Source organism: Oncorhynchus kisutch, unplaced genomic scaffold (genome assembly GCF_002021735.2).
Source record: "Oncorhynchus kisutch isolate 150728-3 unplaced genomic scaffold, Okis_V2 scaffold1057, whole genome shotgun sequence".
In the NCBI taxonomy this organism is placed as follows: Eukaryota; Metazoa; Chordata; class Actinopteri; order Salmoniformes; family Salmonidae; genus Oncorhynchus; species Oncorhynchus kisutch.
In genome coordinates this window covers 57,501-79,198 of record NW_022263002.1, presented here as the reverse complement: position 1 = coordinate 79,198, position 21,698 = coordinate 57,501, and the positions used below count along the sequence as shown (strand labels likewise).

General features: G+C 38.6%; 1 protein-coding gene across 2 annotated transcripts in view; it reads left to right on the top strand.

Moving 5' to 3' along the window:
* The first annotated feature begins 13,155 nt into the window (after window positions 1-13,155).
* The window catches only part of LOC109877239 (C-type lectin domain family 4 member M-like), a 28,983-nt gene continuing 20,440 nt past the window's right edge, over window positions 13,156-21,698 (top strand). Inside the window, exons 1-6 of one of the 2 annotated variants that reach the window (XR_004207946.1) lie at window positions 13,156-13,695; window positions 16,396-16,497; window positions 16,746-17,639; window positions 17,837-17,973; window positions 18,071-18,180; window positions 18,372-18,509. Coding sequence is in view for 1 of the 2 variants with exons in the window: in XM_031817536.1 (XP_031673396.1) it covers window positions 13,548-13,695; window positions 16,396-16,497; window positions 16,746-17,639; window positions 17,837-17,973; window positions 18,071-18,180; window positions 18,510-18,642 (1,524 nt within the window). In the remaining variant the exon portion in view is untranslated. Of the gene's footprint in view, window positions 13,696-16,395; window positions 16,498-16,745; window positions 17,640-17,836; window positions 17,974-18,070; window positions 18,181-18,371; window positions 20,523-21,698 lie in introns of those variants that run through there. The other variant, XM_031817536.1, reaches the window with a different exon arrangement.

Here is a 21,698-nt window from a genome sequence, read left to right as displayed (position 1 = left end):
TGTTAAATATAGATGTGGTCCCTCTTGTTAAATATAGATGTGGTCCCTCTTGTTAAATATAGATGTGGTCCCTCTTGTTAAATATAGATGTGGTCCCTCTTGTTAAATATAGATGTGGTCCCTCTTGTTAAATATAGATGTGGTCCCTCTTGTTAAATATAGATGTGGTCCCTCTTGTTAAATATAGATGTGGTCCCTCTTGTTAAATATAGATGTGGTCCCTCTTGTTAAATATAGATGTGGTCCCTCTTGTTAAATATAGATGTGGTCCCTCTTGTTAAATATAGATGTGGTCCCTCTTGTTAAATATAGATGTGGTCCCTCTTGTTAAATATAGATGTGGTCCCTCTTGTTAAATATAGATGTGGTCCCTCTTGTTAAATATAGATGTGGTCCCTCTTGTTAAATATAGATGTGGTCCCTCTTGTTAAATATAGATGTGGTCCCTCTTGTTAAATATAGATGTGGTCCCTCTTGTTAAATATAGATGTGGTCCCTCTTGTTAAATATAGATGTGGTCTCTCTCTTGTTAAATATAGATGTGGTCCCTCTTGTTAAATATAGATGTGGTCCCTCTTGTTAAATATAGATGTGGTCCCTCTTGTTAAATATAGATGTGGTCTCTCTTGTTAAATATAGATGTGGTCCCTCTTGTTAAATATAGATGTGGTCCCTCTTGTTAAATATAGATGTGGCCCTCTTGTTAAATATAGATGTGGTCCCTCTTGTTAAATATAGATGTGGTCCCTCTTGTTAAATATAGATGTGGTCCCTCTTGTTAAATATAGATGTGGTCCCTCTTGTTAAATATAGATGTGGTGTGGTCCCTCTTAAATTAGATGTGGAGTGGTATCTCTTGTTAAATATAGATGTGGTCCCTCTTGTTAAATATAGATGTGGTCCCTCTTGTTAAATATAGATGTGGTCCCTCTTGTTAAATATAGATGTGGTCCCTCTTGTTAAATATAGATGTGGTCCCTCTTGTTAAATATAGATGTGGTCCCTCTTGTTAAATATAGATGTGGTCCCTCTTGTTAAATATAGATGTGGTCCCTCTTGTTAAATATAGATGTGGTCCCTCTTGTTAAATATAGATGTGGTCCCTCTTGTTAAATATAGATGTGGTCCCTCTTGTTAAATATAGATGTGGTCCCTCTTGTTAAATATAGATGTGGTCCCTCTTGTTAAATATAGATGTGGTCCCTCTTGTTAAATATAGATGTGGTCCCTCTTGTTAAATATAGATGTGGTCCCTCTTGTTAAATATAGATGTGGTCCCTCTTGTTAAATATAGATGTGGTCCCTCTTGTTAAATATAGATGTGGTCCCTCTTGTTAAATATAGATGTGGTCCCTCTTGTTAAATATAGATGTGGTCCCTCTTGTTAAATATAGATGTGGTCCCTCTTGTTAAATATAGATGTGGTCCCTCTTGTTAAATATAGATGTGGTCCCTCTTGTTAAATATAGATGTGGTCCCTCTTGTTAAATATAGATGTGGTCCCTCTTGTTAAATATAGATGTGGTCCCTCTTGTTAAATATAGATGTGGTCCCTCTTGTTAAATATAGATGTGGTCCCTCTTGTTAAATATAGATGTGGTCCCTCTTGTTAAATATAGATGTGGTCCCTCTTGTTAAATATAGATGTGGTCCCTCTTGTTAAATATAGATGTGGTGTGGTCCCTCTTGTTAAATATAGATGTGGTCCCTCTTGTTAAATATAGATGTGGTCCCTCTTGTTAAATATAGATGTGGTCCCTCTTGTTAAATATAGATGTGGTCCCTCTTGTTAAATATAGATGTGGTCCCTCTTGTTAAATATAGATGTGGTCCCTCTTGTTAAATATAGATGTGGTCCCTCTTGTTAAATATAGATGTGGTCCCTCTTGTTAAATATAGATGTGGTCCCTCTTGTTAAATATAGATGTGGTCCCTCTTGTTAAATATAGATGTGGTCCCTCTTGTTAAATATAGATGTGGTCCCTCTTGTTAAATATAGATGTGGTCCCTCTTGTTAAATATAGATGTGGTCCCTCTTGTTAAATATAGATGTGGTCCCTCTTGTTAAATATAGATGTGGTCCCTCTTGTTAAATATAGATGTGGTCCCTCTTGTTAAATATAGATGTGGTCCCTCTTGTTAAATATAGATGTGGTCCCTCTTGTTAAATATAGATGTGGTCCCTCTTGTTAAATATAGATGTGGTCCCTCTTGTTAAATATAGATGTGGTCCCTCTTGTTAAATATAGATGTGGTCCCTCTTGTTAAATATAGATGTGGTCCCTCTTGTTAAATATAGATGTGGTCCCTCTTGTTAAATATAGATGTGGTCCCTCTTGTTAAATATAGATGTGGTCCCTCTTGTTAAATATAGATGTGGTCCCTCTTGTTAAATATAGATGTGGTCCCTCTTGTTAAATATAGATGTGGTCCCTCTTGTTAAATATAGATGTGGTCCCTCTTGTTAAATATAGATGTGGTCCCTCTTGTTAAATATAGATGTGGTCCCTCTTGTTAAATATAGATGTGGTCCCTCTTGTTAAATATAGATGTGGTCCCTCTTGTTAAATATAGATGTGGTCCCTCTTGTTAAATATAGATGTGGTCCCTCTTGTTAAATATAGATGTGGTCCCTCTTGTTAAATATAGATGTGGTCCCTCTTGTTAAATATAGATGTGGTCCCTCTTGTTAAATATAGATGTGGTCCCTCTTGTTAAATATAGATGTGGTCCCTCTTGTTAAATATAGATGTGGTCCCTCTTGTTAAATATAGATGTGGTCCCTCTTGTTAAATATAGATGTGGTCCCTCTTGTTAAATATAGATGTGGTCCCTCTTGTTAAATATAGATGTGGTCCCTCTTGTTAAATATAGATGTGGTCCCTCTTGTTAAATATAGATGTGGTCCCTCTTGTTAAATATAGATGTGGTCCCTCTTGTTAAATATAGATGTGGTCCCTCTTGTTAAATATAGATGTGGTCCCTCTTGTTAAATATAGATGTGGTCCCTCTTGTTAAATATAGATGTGGTCCCTCTTGTTAAATATAGATGTGGTCCCTCTTGTTAAATATAGATGTGGTCCCTCTTGTTAAATATAGATGTGGTCCCTCTTGTTAAATATAGATGTGGTCCCTCTTGTTAAATATAGATGTGGTCCCTCTTGTTAAATATAGATGTGGTCCCTCTTGTTAAATATAGATGTGGTCCCTCTTGTTAAATATAGATGTGGTCCCTCTTGTTAAATATAGATGTGGTCCCTCTTGTTAAATATAGATGTGGTCCCTCTTGTTAAATATAGATGTGGTCCCTCTTGTTAAATATAGATGTGGTCCCTCTTGTTAAATATAGATGTGGTCCCTCTTGTTAAATATAGATGTGGTCCCTCTTGTTAAATATAGATGTGGTCCCTCTTGTTAAATATAGATGTGGTCCCTCTTGTTAAATATAGATGTGGTCCTCTTGTTAAATATAGATGTGGTCCCTCTTGTTAAATATAGATGTGGTCCCTCTTGTTAAATATAGATGTGGTCCCTCTTGTTAAATATAGATGTGGTCCCTCTTGTTAAATATAGATGTGGTCCCTCTTGTTAAATATAGATGTGGTCCCTCTTGTTAAATATAGATGTGGTCCCTCTTGTTAAATATAGATGTGGTCCCTCTTGTTAAATATAGATGTGGTCCCTCTTGTTAAATATAGATGTGGTCCCTCTTGTTAAATATAGATGTGGTCCCTCTTGTTAAATATAGATGTGGTCCCTCTTGTTAAATATAGATGTGGTCCCTCTTGTTAAATATAGATGTGGTCCCTCTTGTTAAATATAGATGTGGTCCCTCTTGTTAAATATAGATGTGGTCCCTCTTGTTAAATATAGATGTGGTCCCTCTTGTTAAATATAGATGTGGTCCCTCTTGTTAAATATAGATGTGGTCCCTCTTGTTAAATATAGATGTGGTCCCTCTTGTTAAATATAGATGTGGTCCCTCTTGTTAAATATAGATGTGGTCCCTCTTGTTAAATATAGATGTGGTCCCTCTTGTTAAATATAGATGTGGTCCCTCTTGTTAAATATAGATGTGGTCCCTCTTGTTAAATATAGATGTGGTCCCTCTTGTTAAATATAGATGTGGTCCCTCTTGTTAAATATAGATGTGGTCCCTCTTGTTAAATATAGATGTGGTCCCTCTTGTTAAATATAGATGTGGTCCCTCTTGTTAAATATAGATGTGGTCCCTCTTGTTAAATATAGATGTGGTCCCTCTTGTTAAATATAGATGTGGTCCCTCTTGTTAAATATAGATGTGGTCCCTCTTGTTAAATATAGATGTGGTCCCTCTTGTTAAATATAGATGTGGTCCCTCTTGTTAAATATAGATGTGGTCCCTCTTGTTAAATATAGATGTGGTCCCTCTTGTTAAATATAGATGTGGTCCCTCTTGTTAAATATAGATGTGGTCCCTCTTGTTAAATATAGATGTGGTCCCTCTTGTTAAATATAGATGTGGTCCCTCTTGTTAAATATAGATGTGGTCCCTCTTGTTAAATATAGATGTGGTCCCTCTTGTTAAATATAGATGTGGTCCCTCTTGTTAAATATAGATGTGGTCCCTCTTGTTAAATATAGATGTGGTCCCTCTTGTTAAATATAGATGTGGTCCCTCTTGTTAAATATAGATGTGGTCCCTCTTGTTAAATATAGATGTGGTCCCTCTTGTTAAATATAGATGTGGTCCCTCTTGTTAAATATAGATGTGGTCCCTCTTGTTAAATATAGATGTGGTCCCTCTTGTTAAATATAGATGTGGTCCCTCTTGTTAAATATAGATGTGGTCCCTCTTGTTAAATATAGATGTGGTCCCTCTTGTTAAATATAGATGTGGTCCCTCTTGTTAAATATAGATGTGGTCCCTCTTGTTAAATATAGATGTGGTCCCTCTTGTTAAATATAGATGTGGTCCCTCTTGTTAAATATAGATGTGGTCCCTCTTGTTAAATATAGATGTGGTCCCTCTTGTTAAATATAGATGTGGTCCCTCTTGTTAAATATAGATGTGGTCCCTCTTGTTAAATATAGATGTGGTCCCTCTTGTTAAATATAGATGTGGTCCCTCTTGTTAAATATAGATGTGGTCCCTCTTGTTAAATATAGATGTGGTCCCTCTTGTTAAATATAGATGTGGTCCCTCTTGTTAAATATAGATGTGGTCCCTCTTGTTAAATATAGATGTGGTCCCTCTTGTTAAATATAGATGTGGTCCCTCTTGTTAAATATAGATGTGGTCCCTCTTGTTAAATATAGATGTGGTCCCTCTTGTTAAATATAGATGTGGTCCCTCTTGTTAAATATAGATGTGGTCCCTCTTGTTAAATATAGATGTGGTCCCTCTTGTTAAATATAGATGTGGTCCCTCTTGTTAAATATAGATGTGGTCCCTCTTGTTAAATATAGATGTGGTCCCTCTTGTTAAATATAGATGTGGTCCCTCTTGTTAAATATAGATGTGGTCCCTCTTGTTAAATATAGATGTGGTCCCTCTTGTTAAATATAGATGTGGTCCCTCTTGTTAAATATAGATGTGGTCCCTCTTGTTAAATATAGATGTGGTCCCTCTTGTTAAATATAGATGTGGTCCCTCTTGTTAAATATAGATGTGGTCCCTCTTGTTAAATATAGATGTGGTCCCTCTTGTTAAATATAGATGTGGTCCCTCTTGTTAAATATAGATGTGGTCCCTCTTGTTAAATATAGATGTGGTCCCTCTTGTTAAATATAGATGTGGTCCCTCTTGTTAAATATAGATGTGGTCCCTCTTGTTAAATATAGATGTGGTCCCTCTTGTTAAATATAGATGTGGTCCCTCTTGTTAAATATAGATGTGGTCCCTCTTGTTAAATATAGATGTGGTCCCTCTTGTTAAATATAGATGTGGTCCCTCTTGTTAAATATAGATGTGGTCCCTCTTGTTAAATATAGATGTGGTCCCTCTTGTTAAATATAGATGTGGTCCCTCTTGTTAAATATAGATGTGGTCCCTCTTGTTAAATATAGATGTGGTCCCTCTTGTTAAATATAGATGTGGTCCCTCTTGTTAAATATAGATGTGGTCCCTCTTGTTAAATATAGATGTGGTCCCTCTTGTTAAATATAGATGTGGTCCCTCTTGTTAAATATAGATGTGGTCCCTCTTGTTAAATATAGATGTGGTCCCTCTTGTTAAATATAGATGTGGTCCCTCTTGTTAAATATAGATGTGGTCCCTCTTGTTAAATATAGATGTGGTCCCTCTTGTTAAATATAGATGTGGTCCCTCTTGTTAAATATAGATGTGGTCCCTCTTGTTAAATATAGATGTGGTCCCTCTTGTTAAATATAGATGTGGTCCCTCTTGTTAAATATAGATGTGGTCCCTCTTGTTAAATATAGATGTGGTCCCTCTTGTTAAATATAGATGTGGTCCCTCTTGTTAAATATAGATGTGGTCCCTCTTGTTAAATATAGATGTGGTCCCTCTTGTTAAATATAGATGTGGTCCCTCTTGTTAAATATAGATGTGGTCCCTCTTGTTAAATATAGATGTGGTCCCTCTTGTTAAATATAGATGTGGTCCCTCTTGTTAAATATAGATGTGGTCCCTCTTGTTAAATATAGATGTGGTCCCTCTTGTTAAATATAGATGTGGTCCCTCTTGTTAAATATAGATGTGGTCCCTCTTGTTAAATATAGATGTGGTCCCTCTTGTTAAATATAGATGTGGTCCCTCTTGTTAAATATAGATGTGGTCCCTCTTGTTAAATATAGATGTGGTCCCTCTTGTTAAATATAGATGTGGTCCCTCTTGTTAAATATAGATGTGGTCCCTCTTGTTAAATATAGATGTGGTCCCTCTTGTTAAATATAGATGTGGTCCCTCTTGTTAAATATAGATGTGGTCCCTCTTGTTAAATATAGATGTGGTCCCTCTTGTTAAATATAGATGTGGTCCCTCTTGTTAAATATAGATGTGGTCCCTCTTGTTAAATATAGATGTGGTCCCTCTTGTTAAATATAGATGTGGTCCCTCTTGTTAAATATAGATGTGGTCCCTCTTGTTAAATATAGATGTGGTCCCTCTTGTTAAATATAGATGTGGTCCCTCTTGTTAAATATAGATGTGGTCCCTCTTGTTAAATATAGATGTGGTCCCTCTTGTTAAATATAGATGTGGTCCCTCTTGTTAAATATAGATGTGGTCCCTCTTGTTAAATATAGATGTGGTCCTCTCTTGTTAAATATAGATGTGGTCCCTCTTGTTAAATATAGATGTGGTCCCTCTTGTTAAATATAGATGTGGTCCCTCTTGTTAAATATAGATGTGGTCCCTCTTGTTAAATATAGATGTGGTCCCTCTTGTTAAATATAGATGTGGTCCCTCTTGTTAAATATAGATGTGGTCCCTCTTGTTAAATATAGATGTGGTCCCTCTTGTTAAATATAGATGTGGTCCCTCTTGTTAAATATAGATGTGGTCCCTCTTGTTAAATATAGATGTGGTCCCTCTTGTTAAATATAGATGTGGTCCCTCTTGTTAAATATAGATGTGGTCCCTCTTGTTAAATATAGATGTGGTCCCTCTTGTTAAATATAGATGTGGTCCCTCTTGTTAAATATAGATGTGGTCCCTCTTGTTAAATATAGATGTGGTCCCTCTTGTTAAATATAGATGTGGTCCCTCTTGTTAAATATAGATGTGGTCCCTCTTGTTAAATATAGATGTGGTCCCTCTTGTTAAATATAGATGTGGTCCCTCTTGTTAAATATAGATGTGGTCCCTCTTGTTAAATATAGATGTGGTCCCTCTTGTTAAATATAGATGTGGTCCCTCTTGTTAAATATAGATGTGGTCCCTCTTGTTAAATATAGATGTGGTCCCTCTTGTTAAATATAGATGTGGTCCCTCTTGTTAAATATAGATGTGGTCCCTCTTGTTAAATATAGATGTGGTCCCTCTTGTTAAATATAGATGTGGTCCCTCTTGTTAAATATAGATGTGGTCCCTCTTGTTAAATATAGATGTGGTCCCTCTTGTTAAATATAGATGTGGTCCCTCTTGTTAAATATAGATGTGGTCCCTCTTGTTAAATATAGATGTGGTCCCTCTTGTTAAATATAGATGTGGTCCCTCTTGTTAAATATAGATGTGGTCCCTCTTGTTAAATATAGATGTGGTCCCTCTTGTTAAATATAGATGTGGTCCCTCTTGTTAAATATAGATGTGGTCCCTCTTGTTAAATATAGATGTGGTCCCTCTTGTTAAATATAGATGTGGTCCCTCTTGTTAAATATAGATGTGGTCCCTCTTGTTAAATATAGATGTGGTCCCTCTTGTTAAATATAGATGTGGTCCCTCTTGTTAAATATAGATGTGGTCCCTCTTGTTAAATATAGATGTGGTCCCTCTTGTTAAATATAGATGTGGTCCCTCTTGTTAAATATAGATGTGGTCCCTCTTGTTAAATATAGATGTGGTCCCTCTTGTTAAATATAGATGTGGTCCCTCTTGTTAAATATAGATGTGGTCCCTCTTGTTAAATATAGATGTGGTCCCTCTTGTTAAATATAGATGTGGTCCCTCTTGTTAAATATAGATGTGGTCCCTCTTGTTAAATATAGATGTGGTCCCTCTTGTTAAATATAGATGTGGTCCCTCTTGTTAAATATAGATGTGGTCCCTCTTGTTAAATATAGATGTGGTCCCTCTTGTTAAATATAGATGTGGTCCCTCTTGTTAAATATAGATGTGGTCCCTCTTGTTAAATATAGATGTGGTCCCTCTTGTTAAATATAGATGTGGTCCCTCTTGTTAAATATAGATGTGGTCCCTCTTGTTAAATATAGATGTGGTCCCTCTTGTTAAATATAGATGTGGTCCCTCTTGTTAAATATAGATGTGGTCCCTCTTGTTAAATATAGATGTGGTCCCTCTTGTTAAATATAGATGTGGTCCTCTTGTTAAATATAGATGTGGTCCCTCTTGTTAAATATAGATGTGGTCCCTCTTGTTAAATATAGATGTGGTCCCTCTTGTTAAATATAGATGTGGTCCTCTTGTTAAATATAGATGGGGTCCCTCTTGTTAAATATAGATGTGGTCCCTCTTGTTAAATATAGATGTGGTCCCTCTTGTTAAATATAGATGTGGTCCCTCTTGTTAAATATAGATGTGGTCCCTCTTGTTAAATATAGATGTGGTCCCTCTTGTTAAATATAGATGTGGTCCCTCTTGTTAAATATAGATGTGGTCCCTCTTGTTAAATATAGATGTGGTCCCTCTTGTTAAATATAGATGTGGTCTCTCTTGTTAAATATAGATGTGGTCCCTCTTGTTAAATATAGATGTGGTCCCTCTTGTTAAATATAGATGTGGTCCCTCTTGTTAAATATAGATGTGGTCCCTCTTGTTAAATATAGATGTGGTCCCTCTTGTTAAATATAGATGTGGTCCCTCTTGTTAAATATAGATGTGGTCCCTCTTGTTAAATATAGATGTGGTCCCTCTTGTTAAATATAGATGTGGTCCCTCTTGTTAAATATAGATGTGGTCCCTCTTGTTAAATATAGATGTGGTCCCTCTTGTTAAATATAGATGTGGTCTCTCTAGTTAATATACAGATGTCGGTCCTCTCTTGTTAATATAGATGTGAGTGGTCCCTCTTGTTAAATATAGATGTGGTCACTCTTGTTAAATATAGATGAGGTCCTTGTTAAATATCGATGTGGTCCTCATTGTTTAAATATAGATGTGGTCCCTTCTAGTTAATATAGATTGTCGGTCTCTATTGTTAAATACTAGATGTGGTCCCTCTTGTTAAATATAGATGTGGAGTGGTCGCCTCTTGTTAAATATAGATGTGGTCTCACTCATTGTTAAATATAGATGTGGTCTCTCTTGTTAAATATAGATGTGGTCCTCCATCTTGTTAAATACTAGGATGTGGTCCCTCTGTTAAATATAGCGTGAGTGGTCCCTCTTGTTTGTTAAATATAGATGTGGTCCTCTGTTAATATTCATGATGTGGCTCCCTCTTGTTAATATAGATGTGTGTCCCTCTTGTTAAATTTAGATGTGGTCCCTCTTGTTAATATAGATGTGGCTCCCTCCTTGTTACATATATATGTGGTCCCATCTTGTTAAATATAGATGTGGGTTTCCCCTCTTGTTACATATAGATGTGGTCCCCTCTTGTTAATATAGATGTGGTGGTCCCTCCTGTTAAATATAGAATGTGGTCCCTCTTGTTTAAATATAGATGTGGTCTCCTCTTGTTAAATATAGATTGTGGTAAACTCCTGTTGAAATATAGATGTGGTTCCCTTTTGTTAAATATAGATGTGGTCCCCTCTTGTTAATAGAGATGTGGTCCCTTCTTGTTAAATACTAGATGTGGTCTAATCTTGTTAAATATAGATGTGGTCCCTCTTGTTAAATATAGATGTGGGTCCCTCTTGTTAATATAGATGTGGTCCCTCCTTGTTCAAATATAGATGTGGTCCCTCTTGTTAAATATAGATGTGGTCCTTCTTGTTAAATATAGATGTGGTCTCTCTTGTTAAATATAGATGTGGTCCCTCTTGTTAAATATAGCTGTGGTCCCTCTTGTTAAATATAATGTGGCCCTCTTGTTAAATATAGATGTGGTCTCTCTTGTTAAATATAGATGTGGTCCCTCTTGTTAAATATAGCTGTGGTCCCTCTTGTTAATATAAATGTGGCCCTCTTGTTAAATATAGATGTGGTTCTCTTCTTGTTAAATATAGATGTGGTCCCTCCTGTTAAATATAGATGTGGTCCCTCTGTTATGTTAAATATAGATGTGGTCCCTCTTGTTAATATAGATGTGGTAACTCCTGTTAAATATAGATGTGGTCCCTCTTGTTAAATATAGATGTGGTCCCTCTTGTTAAATAGAGATGTGGTCCCTCTTGTTAAATATAGATGTGGTCCATCTTGTTAAATATAGATGTGGTCCTTCTTGTTAAATATAGTTGTGGTCTCTCTTGTTAAATTATAGATGTGGTCCCTCTTGTTAAATATAGCTGTGGTCCCTCTTGTTAAATATAAATGTGGCCCTCTTGTTAAATATAGATGTGGTCTCTCTTGTTAAATATAGATGTGGTCCCTCTTGTTAAATATAGCTGTGGTCCCTCTTGTTAAATATAAATGTGGCCCTCTTGTTAAATATAGATGTGGTCTCTCTTGTTAAATATAGATGTGGTCTCTCTTGTTAAATATAGATGTGGTCCCTCTTGTTAAATATAGATGTGCTCCCTCTTGTTAAATATAGATGTGGTGTGGTCCCTCTTTTTAAATATAGATGTGGAGTGGTATCTCTTGTTAAATATAGATGTGGTCCCTCTTGTTAAATATAGATGAGGTCCCTCTTGTTAATATAGATGTGGTCCCACTTGTTAAATATAGATGTGGTCCCTCTTGTTAAATATAGATGTGGTAAATCCTGTTAAATATATATGTGGTCCCTCTTGTTAAATATATATGTGGTCCCTCTTGTTAAATAGAGATGTGGTCCCTCTTGTTAAATATAGATGTGGTACCTCCTGTTAAATATAGATGTGGTCCCTCTTGTTAAATATAGATGTGGTCTCTCTTGTTAAATACAGATGTGGTCCCTCTTGTTAAATATAGATGTGGAGTGGTCCCTCTTGTTAAATATAGATGTGGTCCCTCTTGTTAAATATAGATGTGGTCCCTCTTGTTAAATATAGATGTGGTCCCTCCTGTTAAATATAGATGTGGTCCATCTTGTTAAATATAGATGTGGTCCTTCTTGTTAAATATAGATGTGGTCTCTCTTGTTAAATATAGATGTGGTCCCTCTTGTTAAATATAGCTGTGGTCCCTCTTGTTAAATATAAATGTGGCCCTCTTGTTAAATATAGATGTGGTCTCTCTTGTTAAATATAGATGTGGTCCCTCTTGTTAAATATAGCTGTGGTCCCTCTTGTTAAATATACATGTGGCCCTCTTGTTAAATATAGATGTGGTCCCTCTTGTTAAATATAGATGTGGTCTCTCTTGTTAAATATAGATGTGGTCCCTCTTGTTAAATATAGATGTGCTCCCTCTTGTTAAATATAGATGTGGTGTGGTCCCTCTTTTTAAATATAGATGTGGAGTGGTATCTCTTGTTAAATATAGATGTGGTCCCTCTTGTTAAATATAGATGAGGTCCCTCTTGTTAAATATAGATGTGGTCCCACTTGTTAAATATAGATGTGGTCCCTCTTGTTAAATATAGATGTGGTAAATCCTGTTAAATATAGATGTGGTCCCTCTTGTTAAATATATATGTGGTCCCTCTTGTTAAATAGAGATGTGGTCCCTCTTGTTAAATATAGATGTGGTACCTCCTGTTAAATATAGATGTGGTCCCTCTTGTTAAATATAGATGTGGTCTCTCTTGTTAAATACAGATGTGGTCCCTCTTGTTAAATATAGATGTGGAGTGGTCCCTCTTGTTAAATATAGATGTGGTCCCTCTTGTTAAATATAGATGTGGTCTCTCTTGTTAAATATAGATGTGGTCCCTCTTGTTAAATATAGATGTGGTCCCTCTTGTTAAATATAGATGTGCTCCCTCTTGTTAAATATAGATGTGGTGTGGTCCCTCTTTTTAAATATAGATGTGGAGTGGTATCTCTTGTTAAATATAGATGTGGTCCCTCTTGTTAAATATAGATGAGGTCCCTCTTGTTAAATATAGATGTGGTCCCACTTGTTAAATATAGATGTGGTCCCTCTTGTTAAATATAGATGTGGTCCCTCTTGTTAAATATAGATGTGGTCCCTCTTGTTAAATATAGATGTGGTCCCTCCTGTTAAATATAGATGTGGTCCCTCTTGTTAAATATAGATGTGGTCTTTCTTGTTAATGTAAATGTGGTCCCTCTTGTTAAATGTAGTTGTGGAGTTTACAAACGAATCTACACTGTTGTAAACTAAACTAACATAAACTAAATATACACACTAATCTTCACTGTGGGAAACAAGCATTGTTTTCAGAAAATAAGTCTGTGGTCACATGGTGGTGGTTAGTGTCGTACTATTGGTTAGAAAATAAGTACATGGTCACATGGTGGTGGTTAGTGTCGTACTATTGGTTAGACAGTTTCCCCTTTAATGAGGTTGACAGTTAAAACTGTCTCTGACATTAGACTGAGTCACACAGAGACTCCAGCTGTGCAGCGAACAGACACAAACCTACAACTGAGATAACAGCAGACTTTACAACAGTAGAAGATACAACAGTAGAAGATACAACAGTAGAAGATACAACAGTAGAAGATACAACAGTATAAGATACAACAGTAGAAGATACAACAGTAGAAGATACAACAGTAGAAGTTACAACAGTAGAAGATACAACAGTAGAAGATACAACAGTAGAAGATACAACAGTAGAAGATACAACAGTAGAAGATACAACAGTAGAAGAGACAACAGTAGAAGTTAAAAGAGTAGATGTTTTTTTGGGGACCACAAGCGTATCAAGATGTACAAGGGAATCTATGAATACACAAATGGATTTGAAGACGAAGAACCTAATGAAATAAAGACCATTGACATTGATGATCATATTTACAACAACAAAAGGCCCATCATGCCCCGCAAGAAGGATGGAGCTGGTGATCAACATTCAGGTAACAGTTTATCCTCGTTTAATGCTAGACACTGAAACATACGTACACCCCTACACACCCCTACACACCCCTATACACCCCTACACACACACACACACACACACACACACACACACACACACACACACACACACACACACACACACACACACACACACACACACACACACACACACACACACACACACACACACACACACACACACACACACACACACACACTCGGCTGCTCTTGTCTACTATCCTGTTGCCTAGTCACTTTACCCGTACCTATATGTACAGTGCTTTCAGAAAGTATTCATCAGTGTTGTGTTCGAGACTGAGACCGGGCTGGAGGGGGCTAGACCGAGTCAAGACTGAGACCGGGGTGGAGGGGTCTAGACCGAGTCAAGACTGAGACCGGGCTCGAGGGGGCGAGACCGAGTCAAGACTGAGACCGGGCTGGAGGTGGCTAGACCGAGTCAAGACTGAGACCGGGCTGGAGGGGGCTAGACCGAGTCAAGACTGAGACCGGGCTGGAGGGGGCTAGACCGAGTCAAGACTGAGACCGGGCTGGAGGGGGCTAGACCGAGTCAAGACTGAGACCGGGAGGGGGGGGCCAACTGAGTCAAGACCGAGACCGGGCTGGAGGGGGCAAGACCAAGTCAAGACCAAGACCAGAAAAATGCGCGTCCAATTCAAGACCATGATTGTAATTTAGTCAAATCACCACCATAATATGAGTTGATGTCCAGTATTTCTGTGTTCATATTTCAGAACATCATACAGTTGAAGTCAAAACTGTACATACACTTAGGAGTCATTTCAAGCTCGTTTTTCAACCACTTCACACATTTATTGTTTACAAACTATAGTTTTGGCAAGTTGTTTAGGATATCGACTTCGTGCATGACACAAGTAATTTTTTGCAACAATTGTTTGCATTTACATTGTTTATATTTTCCAACAATTATTTAACTTACAATTCACTGTATCACAACTCTAGTGGGTCAGAGGATTACACACAGAAGGGCACTTTTCGGCATTTGCTGTATGATTGATGAGAATCTCCATATTGCAAATGTACGGTCCCTTACTAGACGTGCGCGAATGTTTCTAAAATTTGCAGACGGCGGCAGGCCGTGCAGCTGGGCAAGATCTTCCGGGAAGTCATCGAAAGAAGTCTCTCGGACATTCGTTTGTCGTTACATAAAATTTTCAAATGTTGGTCATTTTTCCACTGTCCCGGTAAATTCCACCAGATGACGAATGGAATCTTATTGCAAATGTATAAAACATCACCAATTACGACATGGCCATTTCTCCTAAACGGAAAAGACTTTGAAGACGGAACTTGGTGAGCATAGGTTTGGCATAATGGGCAGTTGGCGCCGAACACGATGGCGTCGAGGCCTCAACGCTTTTTGAGTTGTGGCCATTTTCCTGGGATTAAAGGTCAAAAACGAAAATAGAGCGCTAATTTGACCACTTCACGTCAAAGTACACAAATCTACAGTGTCAGGAAAAAAGAAACCATTTATCTATCGTAATTTACAAGACATCCGTTAAGGTGAGTTTAGGAGCTCTACATGATTTCTGAAATAACACACACTCATTCAACACTCTGGAAATAAGTCAGTTCTTAACGTAAAGACTAAATTTTCTCCTATCACAACCATTAAACTCCAAAACTGTTTTAAAGTCACCATTGGCCGTATGGTGAAATCCCTGAGCAGTTTCCTTCCTCTCTGGCAACTGAGTTAAGGACACCTGTATCTTTGTAGTGACTGGGTATATTGATACACAATTCAAAGTGTAATAACTTCACCATGCTCAAAGGGATATTCAACATCTGTATTTTAAAAAAAACGTATCAATAGGTGCCCTTCTTTGCGAGGCATTGGAAAACCACCCTGGTCTTTGCGGTTGAATCTGTGTTTGAAATCCACTGTTTGACTGAGGGACCTTACAGATAATTGTATGTGTTGGGTACAGAGATGAGGAGGTCATAAAAAAAAATCATGTTAAACACTATTATTGCACACAGAATGAGTCCATGCAACTTATTATGTGACTTGTTAAACAAATGTTTACAAACTCCTGAACGTATTTAGACTTGCCAATAAGAGGTTGAATAATTATTGACTCACAATACTACAGCTTTTCATTTTTTTATTAATTTGTAAACATTTCTAAAAACATATTTCCAGGAGAGTGACAATGATTTTTTATTTCATTCAGACTAACACAAAATGTGGAAAATTCATTTTCGGGTTACCTTGTACCCCTGCACATCGACATTATATATATTATTATTATATACATATAGCCCATGTTATTTTTTACTTGTTAATACTATTCGTTATTTAATATTTTTCTATTTATCTCTCTCTGCATTGTTGGAAAATGACCCATAGGTCAGCGTTTCACTATTAGCATACGCCTGTTGTTTTATGAAGTACTTAACAAATGGAATTTGATTGTGATTGAAATAGCTTCCGGCAGTCATTTTGGGTGCCTGAACTCATGCATGTTTAAGCAAATAATTCTGTTAGAGGTTCTGGAAGTCAAGCAGTAGAACATGTGAGGTTCTGGAACTCAGTTCTGGTGTTCTGTTCCATGTTCCTTGTGTATTTCCCTCAGTGATTCAAAGAGCAACTGGAAAGAAAAACATATGTATATACATTGATCATGTTCTACTGATAATAATATGTGCTTCAGTGTATCTTTGGAGGTGGAAGAGACATTTCCCAACTGCTGCAGTGTGTCTGGGGCTGCTGTGTGTTCTCCTACTGGCTTGGATCATAGGCCTGTTACTCTACCGTGAGTTTGATCTGTTCTCATTCAAACATTCTTCATCATCAGTGGTGTAATGACCAGGGTTCAATTACATTTCAATACCATTCAATTTAATTCAGAAAACACACCAAATTCCAATTCCACATGTTTCTAATTGAAAATTATTCAAGTGTACTTCCTGAATTGACTGGAATTGAAATTGACATCAGTCTGGGTCATGTCTCATTAACTTTTCCACTTTTATCTTGGTTGTTGATTGTATTATTTCACAGAGAGAAACCAATTGACCAGTTCCGACACCCTGACCAAAGAGAGAGACCAGCTACAGACTAGCAACAACACGCTGACCAAAGAGAGAGACCAGCTACAGACCAGCTACAACACTCTGACCAAAGAGAGAGACCAGCTACAGACCAGCTACAACACCCTGACCGAAGAGAGAGACCAGCTACAGACCAGTTCCAACACCCTGACCAAAGAGAAAGACCAGCTACAGACCAGTTTCAACACCCTGACCAAAGAGAGAGACCATCTACAGACCAGTTCCAACACCCTGACCAAAGAGAGAGACCAGCTACAGATCAGTTCCAACAAACTGACCAAAGAGAGAGACCAGCTACAGACCAGTTATAACACCCTGACCAAAGAGAGAGACCAGCTGCAGACCAGTTCCAACACCCTGACCAAAGAGAAAGACCAGATACAGACCAGCTACAACATCCTGACCAAAGAGAGAGATCAGCTACAGACCAACTACAACACCCTGACCAAAGAGAGAGACCAGCTACAGACCAGCTACAACACCCTGACCAAACAGAGAGACCAGCTACAGACCAGCTACAACTCCCTGACCAAAGAGAGAGACCAGCTCCAGACCAGTAACAACACCCTTACTGCAGAAAGAGACCAGCTGCAGACCAATTATAACACCCTGACCAAACAGAGAGACCAGCTACAGATCAGCTGCAACACCCTGACTGCAGAGAGAGACCAGATACAGACTAACAACAACAGCCTGACCAAAGAGAGAGACCAGCTACAGACCAGTAACAACACCCTGACTGCAGAAAGAGACCAGCTACAGACCAGCAACAACACCCTGACTGAAGAAAGAGACCAGCTACAAAAAGAGACAGAATGTCTGAAACAATCTTTAGTTCAGAAAGGTGAGTGAAATTGGCTAATGACTGTTCTGTTATCAGTTCACATGACACGTACAAACAGGCAATTCAACTTACATTAAAGGAAATATGTGAGAAAAAAACGGACTTCCATACCGTCCATTAGTTTAGTGTCCCGTCTGATTGATACTTAATTCAATGTTGTATTAAAGTGACTAAAGAAGGAAATGTTCAACTTATAGTGTGTCCGGACGGATGGAAGAAGCTTGGTAGCAGTTGTTATTACGTCTCTACTGAGACAAAATCCTGGGAGGAGAGCAGACAGCACTGCAGAAATAGAGGAGCAGACCTGGTGGTCATCAAGAGCGAAGACGATCAGGTGTGTGTGTGTGAGGTAGAGAGAGAAAAAGAGAGAGAGAGATAACGAGCAGTAATGACTATGTTTTAACAATGTTGTCTCTCTCCCACAACTACAGACATTTGTCAATTGGTTATGCGGGGTAAAGAATTATGTCTGGATTGGTCTGACTGACTCTGTTTCTGAGGGGACCTGGAAATGGGTGGACGACACACCACTGACCACAAAGTAAGACATTAATGAATTCTGTGTCACTATGACATCACTGTCTGGAGTATGAGGTTTGGCGTGGACAGCCTGATTCTATGTGTTGTTTCTTCTACAGGTATTGGAACAGTGGACAGCCTGATTCTATGTGTTGTTTCTCCTACAGGTATTGGAACACTGGACAGTCTGATTCTGTGTTGTTTCTTCTACAGGTATTGGAACAGTGGACAGTCTGATTCTGTGTTGTTTCTTCTAAAGGTATTGGAACAGTGGACAGTCTGATTCTGTGTTGTTTCTTCTACAGGTATTGGAACAGTGGACAGTCTGATTCTGTGTTGTTTCTTCTACAGGTATTGGAACAGTAAAGATCCTAATGGTGGTGGAGCAGAGAACTGTGTGTATTTCTACTCCTGGTCATCAGACACAGGAGAATGGTGGGACTATGACTGTTCCTATAAATACAGATGGATCTGTGAGAAATAGGATTCTTCTGGGTTATCTGTCTGAACTGGTAAATTGGATTCTCCTTGGTCGTCTCTCTGAACTGCTAACTAGGATTCTCCTTGGTCGTCTCTCTGAACTGCTAACTAGGATTCTCCTTGGTCGTCTCTCTGAACTGCTAACTAGGATTCTCCTTGGTCGTCTCTCTGAACTGCTAACTAGGATTCTCCTTGGTCGTCTCTCTGAACTGCTAACTAGGATTCTCCTTGGTCGTCTCTCTGAACTGCTAAATATGATTCTCCTTGGTAGTCTCTCTGTACTGCTAACTAAGGATCTCATTGGTCGTCTCTCTGAACTGCTAAATATGATTCTCCTTGGTAGTCTCTCTGTACTGCTAACTAGGATTCTCCTTGGTTGTCTCTCTGAACTGCTAAATATGATTATCCTTGGTCGTCTCTCTGTACTGCTAACTAGGATTCTCCTTGGTAGTCTCTCTGAACTGATAAATATGATTCTCCTTGGTCGTCTCTCTGTACTGCTAACTAGGATTCTCCTTGGTCGTCTGTCTTCGGGGCAAACAGAGGACAACTCACTGGCACCAATGTTTTCTATAGCAAAAAACTCCCATCAGGATGTGTAACCAACAGTTTGGCTCTAGTAACAGAGGTGGATGGTGGGGGAGGCGGTTCTTCGTTGCTACCGCATCGGGGACCCGCTCAACTGATTCCCCTGGGGGGGGAAGAAGGGGCTTCTAACCTAGGGGCACGTCCCCAGTGGCAGACAGGGGGCCAGCCAACAAATCACACCGTGTCCTGGCCTGTATCCTCTCGGACGGAGCACAGACCCCTCCCCCGTGCCAAAGCTCTCCCCTCAGCACTTTTCACAAGAAACTGTGACAGGAAGACCTACTTCCTGTCGTCACCAAGCACCGTCTCCAAATCCCATTGTACTGGCCGTTTGTCATACAAGGTCTTTGTCACATCCAGGCGTCATGCCGAGGGCACAGAGCAAAAATATGATGAAAGGGGCAGATATGTTACATGGTAGATACAGTATGTTACATGGTAGATTCAGTATGTTACATAGTAGATACAGTATGTTACATGGTAGATACAGTATGTTACATGGTAGATACAGTATGTTACATGGTAGATACAGTATGTTACATGGTAGATACAGTATGTTACATGGTAGATATAGTATGTTACATGGTAGATACAGTATGTTACATGGTAGATACAGTATGTTACATGGTAGATACAGTATGTTACATGGTAGATACAGTATGTTACATAGTAGATACAGTATGTTACATGGTAGATACAGTATGTTACATGGTAGATACAGTATGTTACATGGTAGATACAGTATGTTACATGGTAGATACAGTATGTTACATAGTAGATACAGTATGTTACAAGGTAGATACAGTATGTTACATGGTAGATACAGTATGTTACATGGTAGATACAGTATGTTACATAGTAGATACAGTATGTTACGATACAGTATGTTACAATACAGTATGTTACATGTTAGATACAGTATGTTACATGGTAGATACAGTATGTTACATGGTAGATACAGTATGTTACATGGTAGATACAGTATGTTACATGGTAAATACAGTATGTTACATGGTAAATACAGTATGTTATATGTTAGATACAGTATGTTACATGTTAGATACAGTATGTTACATGGTAGATACAGTATGTTACATGTTAGATACAGTATGTTACATGTTAGATACAGTATGTTACATGGTAGATACAGTATGTTACATGGTAGATACAGTTTGCTTGCTCCTTTAGCTTCTATCCAATAACAAACTACTTCCTGCTTATTCCGTTTACCTTGTCAAACACATGATATAACCAAGATAATGAAAATAAAACAAAATATATACAATAACAATACAATTAAGTGATATGTCTACTATATAATAGTTGATCTAACATGGAGTCTAGAAGGACTATTCTCTCTACTATATAATAGTTGATCTAACATGGAGTCTAGAAGGACTGTTCTCTACTGTATAATAGTTGATCTGATATGGAGTCTAGAAGGACTGTCCTCTCTACTGTATAACAGTTGATCTAATATGGAGTCTAGAAGGACTGTTCTCTACTATATAATAGTTGATCTAACATGGAGTCTAGAAGGACTGTTTTCTCTACTATATAATAATTGATCTAACATGGAGTCTAGAAGGACTGTTCTCTACTGTATAACAGTTGATCTAACATGAAGTCTAGCAGGGTTCACGGGAAGCCAGGGTAGGCTGTACAAAACCATCACGGTCAGGGGAATTAATGATCATCTGGGGGGGTAGGTCTCTGTTGTGGTATGCTGCTCTGATAGATAGTCCACGGAGTTACTCTAGCAACGTCTTAAAACCCTGGTCATGGCGTCTCGACAGTGTATGGAGACCTTCCATAAGCCTCTGATGTAGCTCCTCATGTTTTTCAATGGTGACTCCCTGCAGGGAGACAACTTTGAAGAGCCGGACTGAGTCGGCTGGGTGAGTTGTGACCAGTTCATAGTGTAATGACAAAGAGACAGAGACAGATACAGGAGGCAGAAGGTTTGAGTCTCTGATATTTATTGAAATACAAGGGTTAGGCAATGGGCAGGTCAGGGACAGGCAGAAGTTCATAAACAAGGTCAGAGTCCGAAAGGTACAGTGGGGGGAGACAGCCTCGAGGTCAAGGCAGGCTGAATGGTCAGGAAGGTGGGCTCAGTGTCAAGGGCAGGCTGAATGGTCAGGCAGGTGGGCTCAGTGTCATGGGCAGGCTGAATGGTCAGGCAGACAGGCTCGAGGTCAAGGCAGGCTGAATGGTCAGGCAGGTGGGCTCAGTGTCAAGGGCAGGCTGAATGGTCAAGCAGGTGGGCTCAGTGTCAAGGCAGGCTGAATGGTCAGGCAGGTGGGCTCAGTGTCAAGGCAGGCTGAATGGTCAGGCAGGTGGGCTCAGTGTCAAGGCAGGCTGAATGGTCAGGCAGGTGGTCTGGGTGTCAAGGGCAGGCTGAATGGTCAGGCAGACAGGCTCGAGGTCAAGGCAGGCTGAATGGTCAGGCAGGTGGTCTGGGTGTCAAGG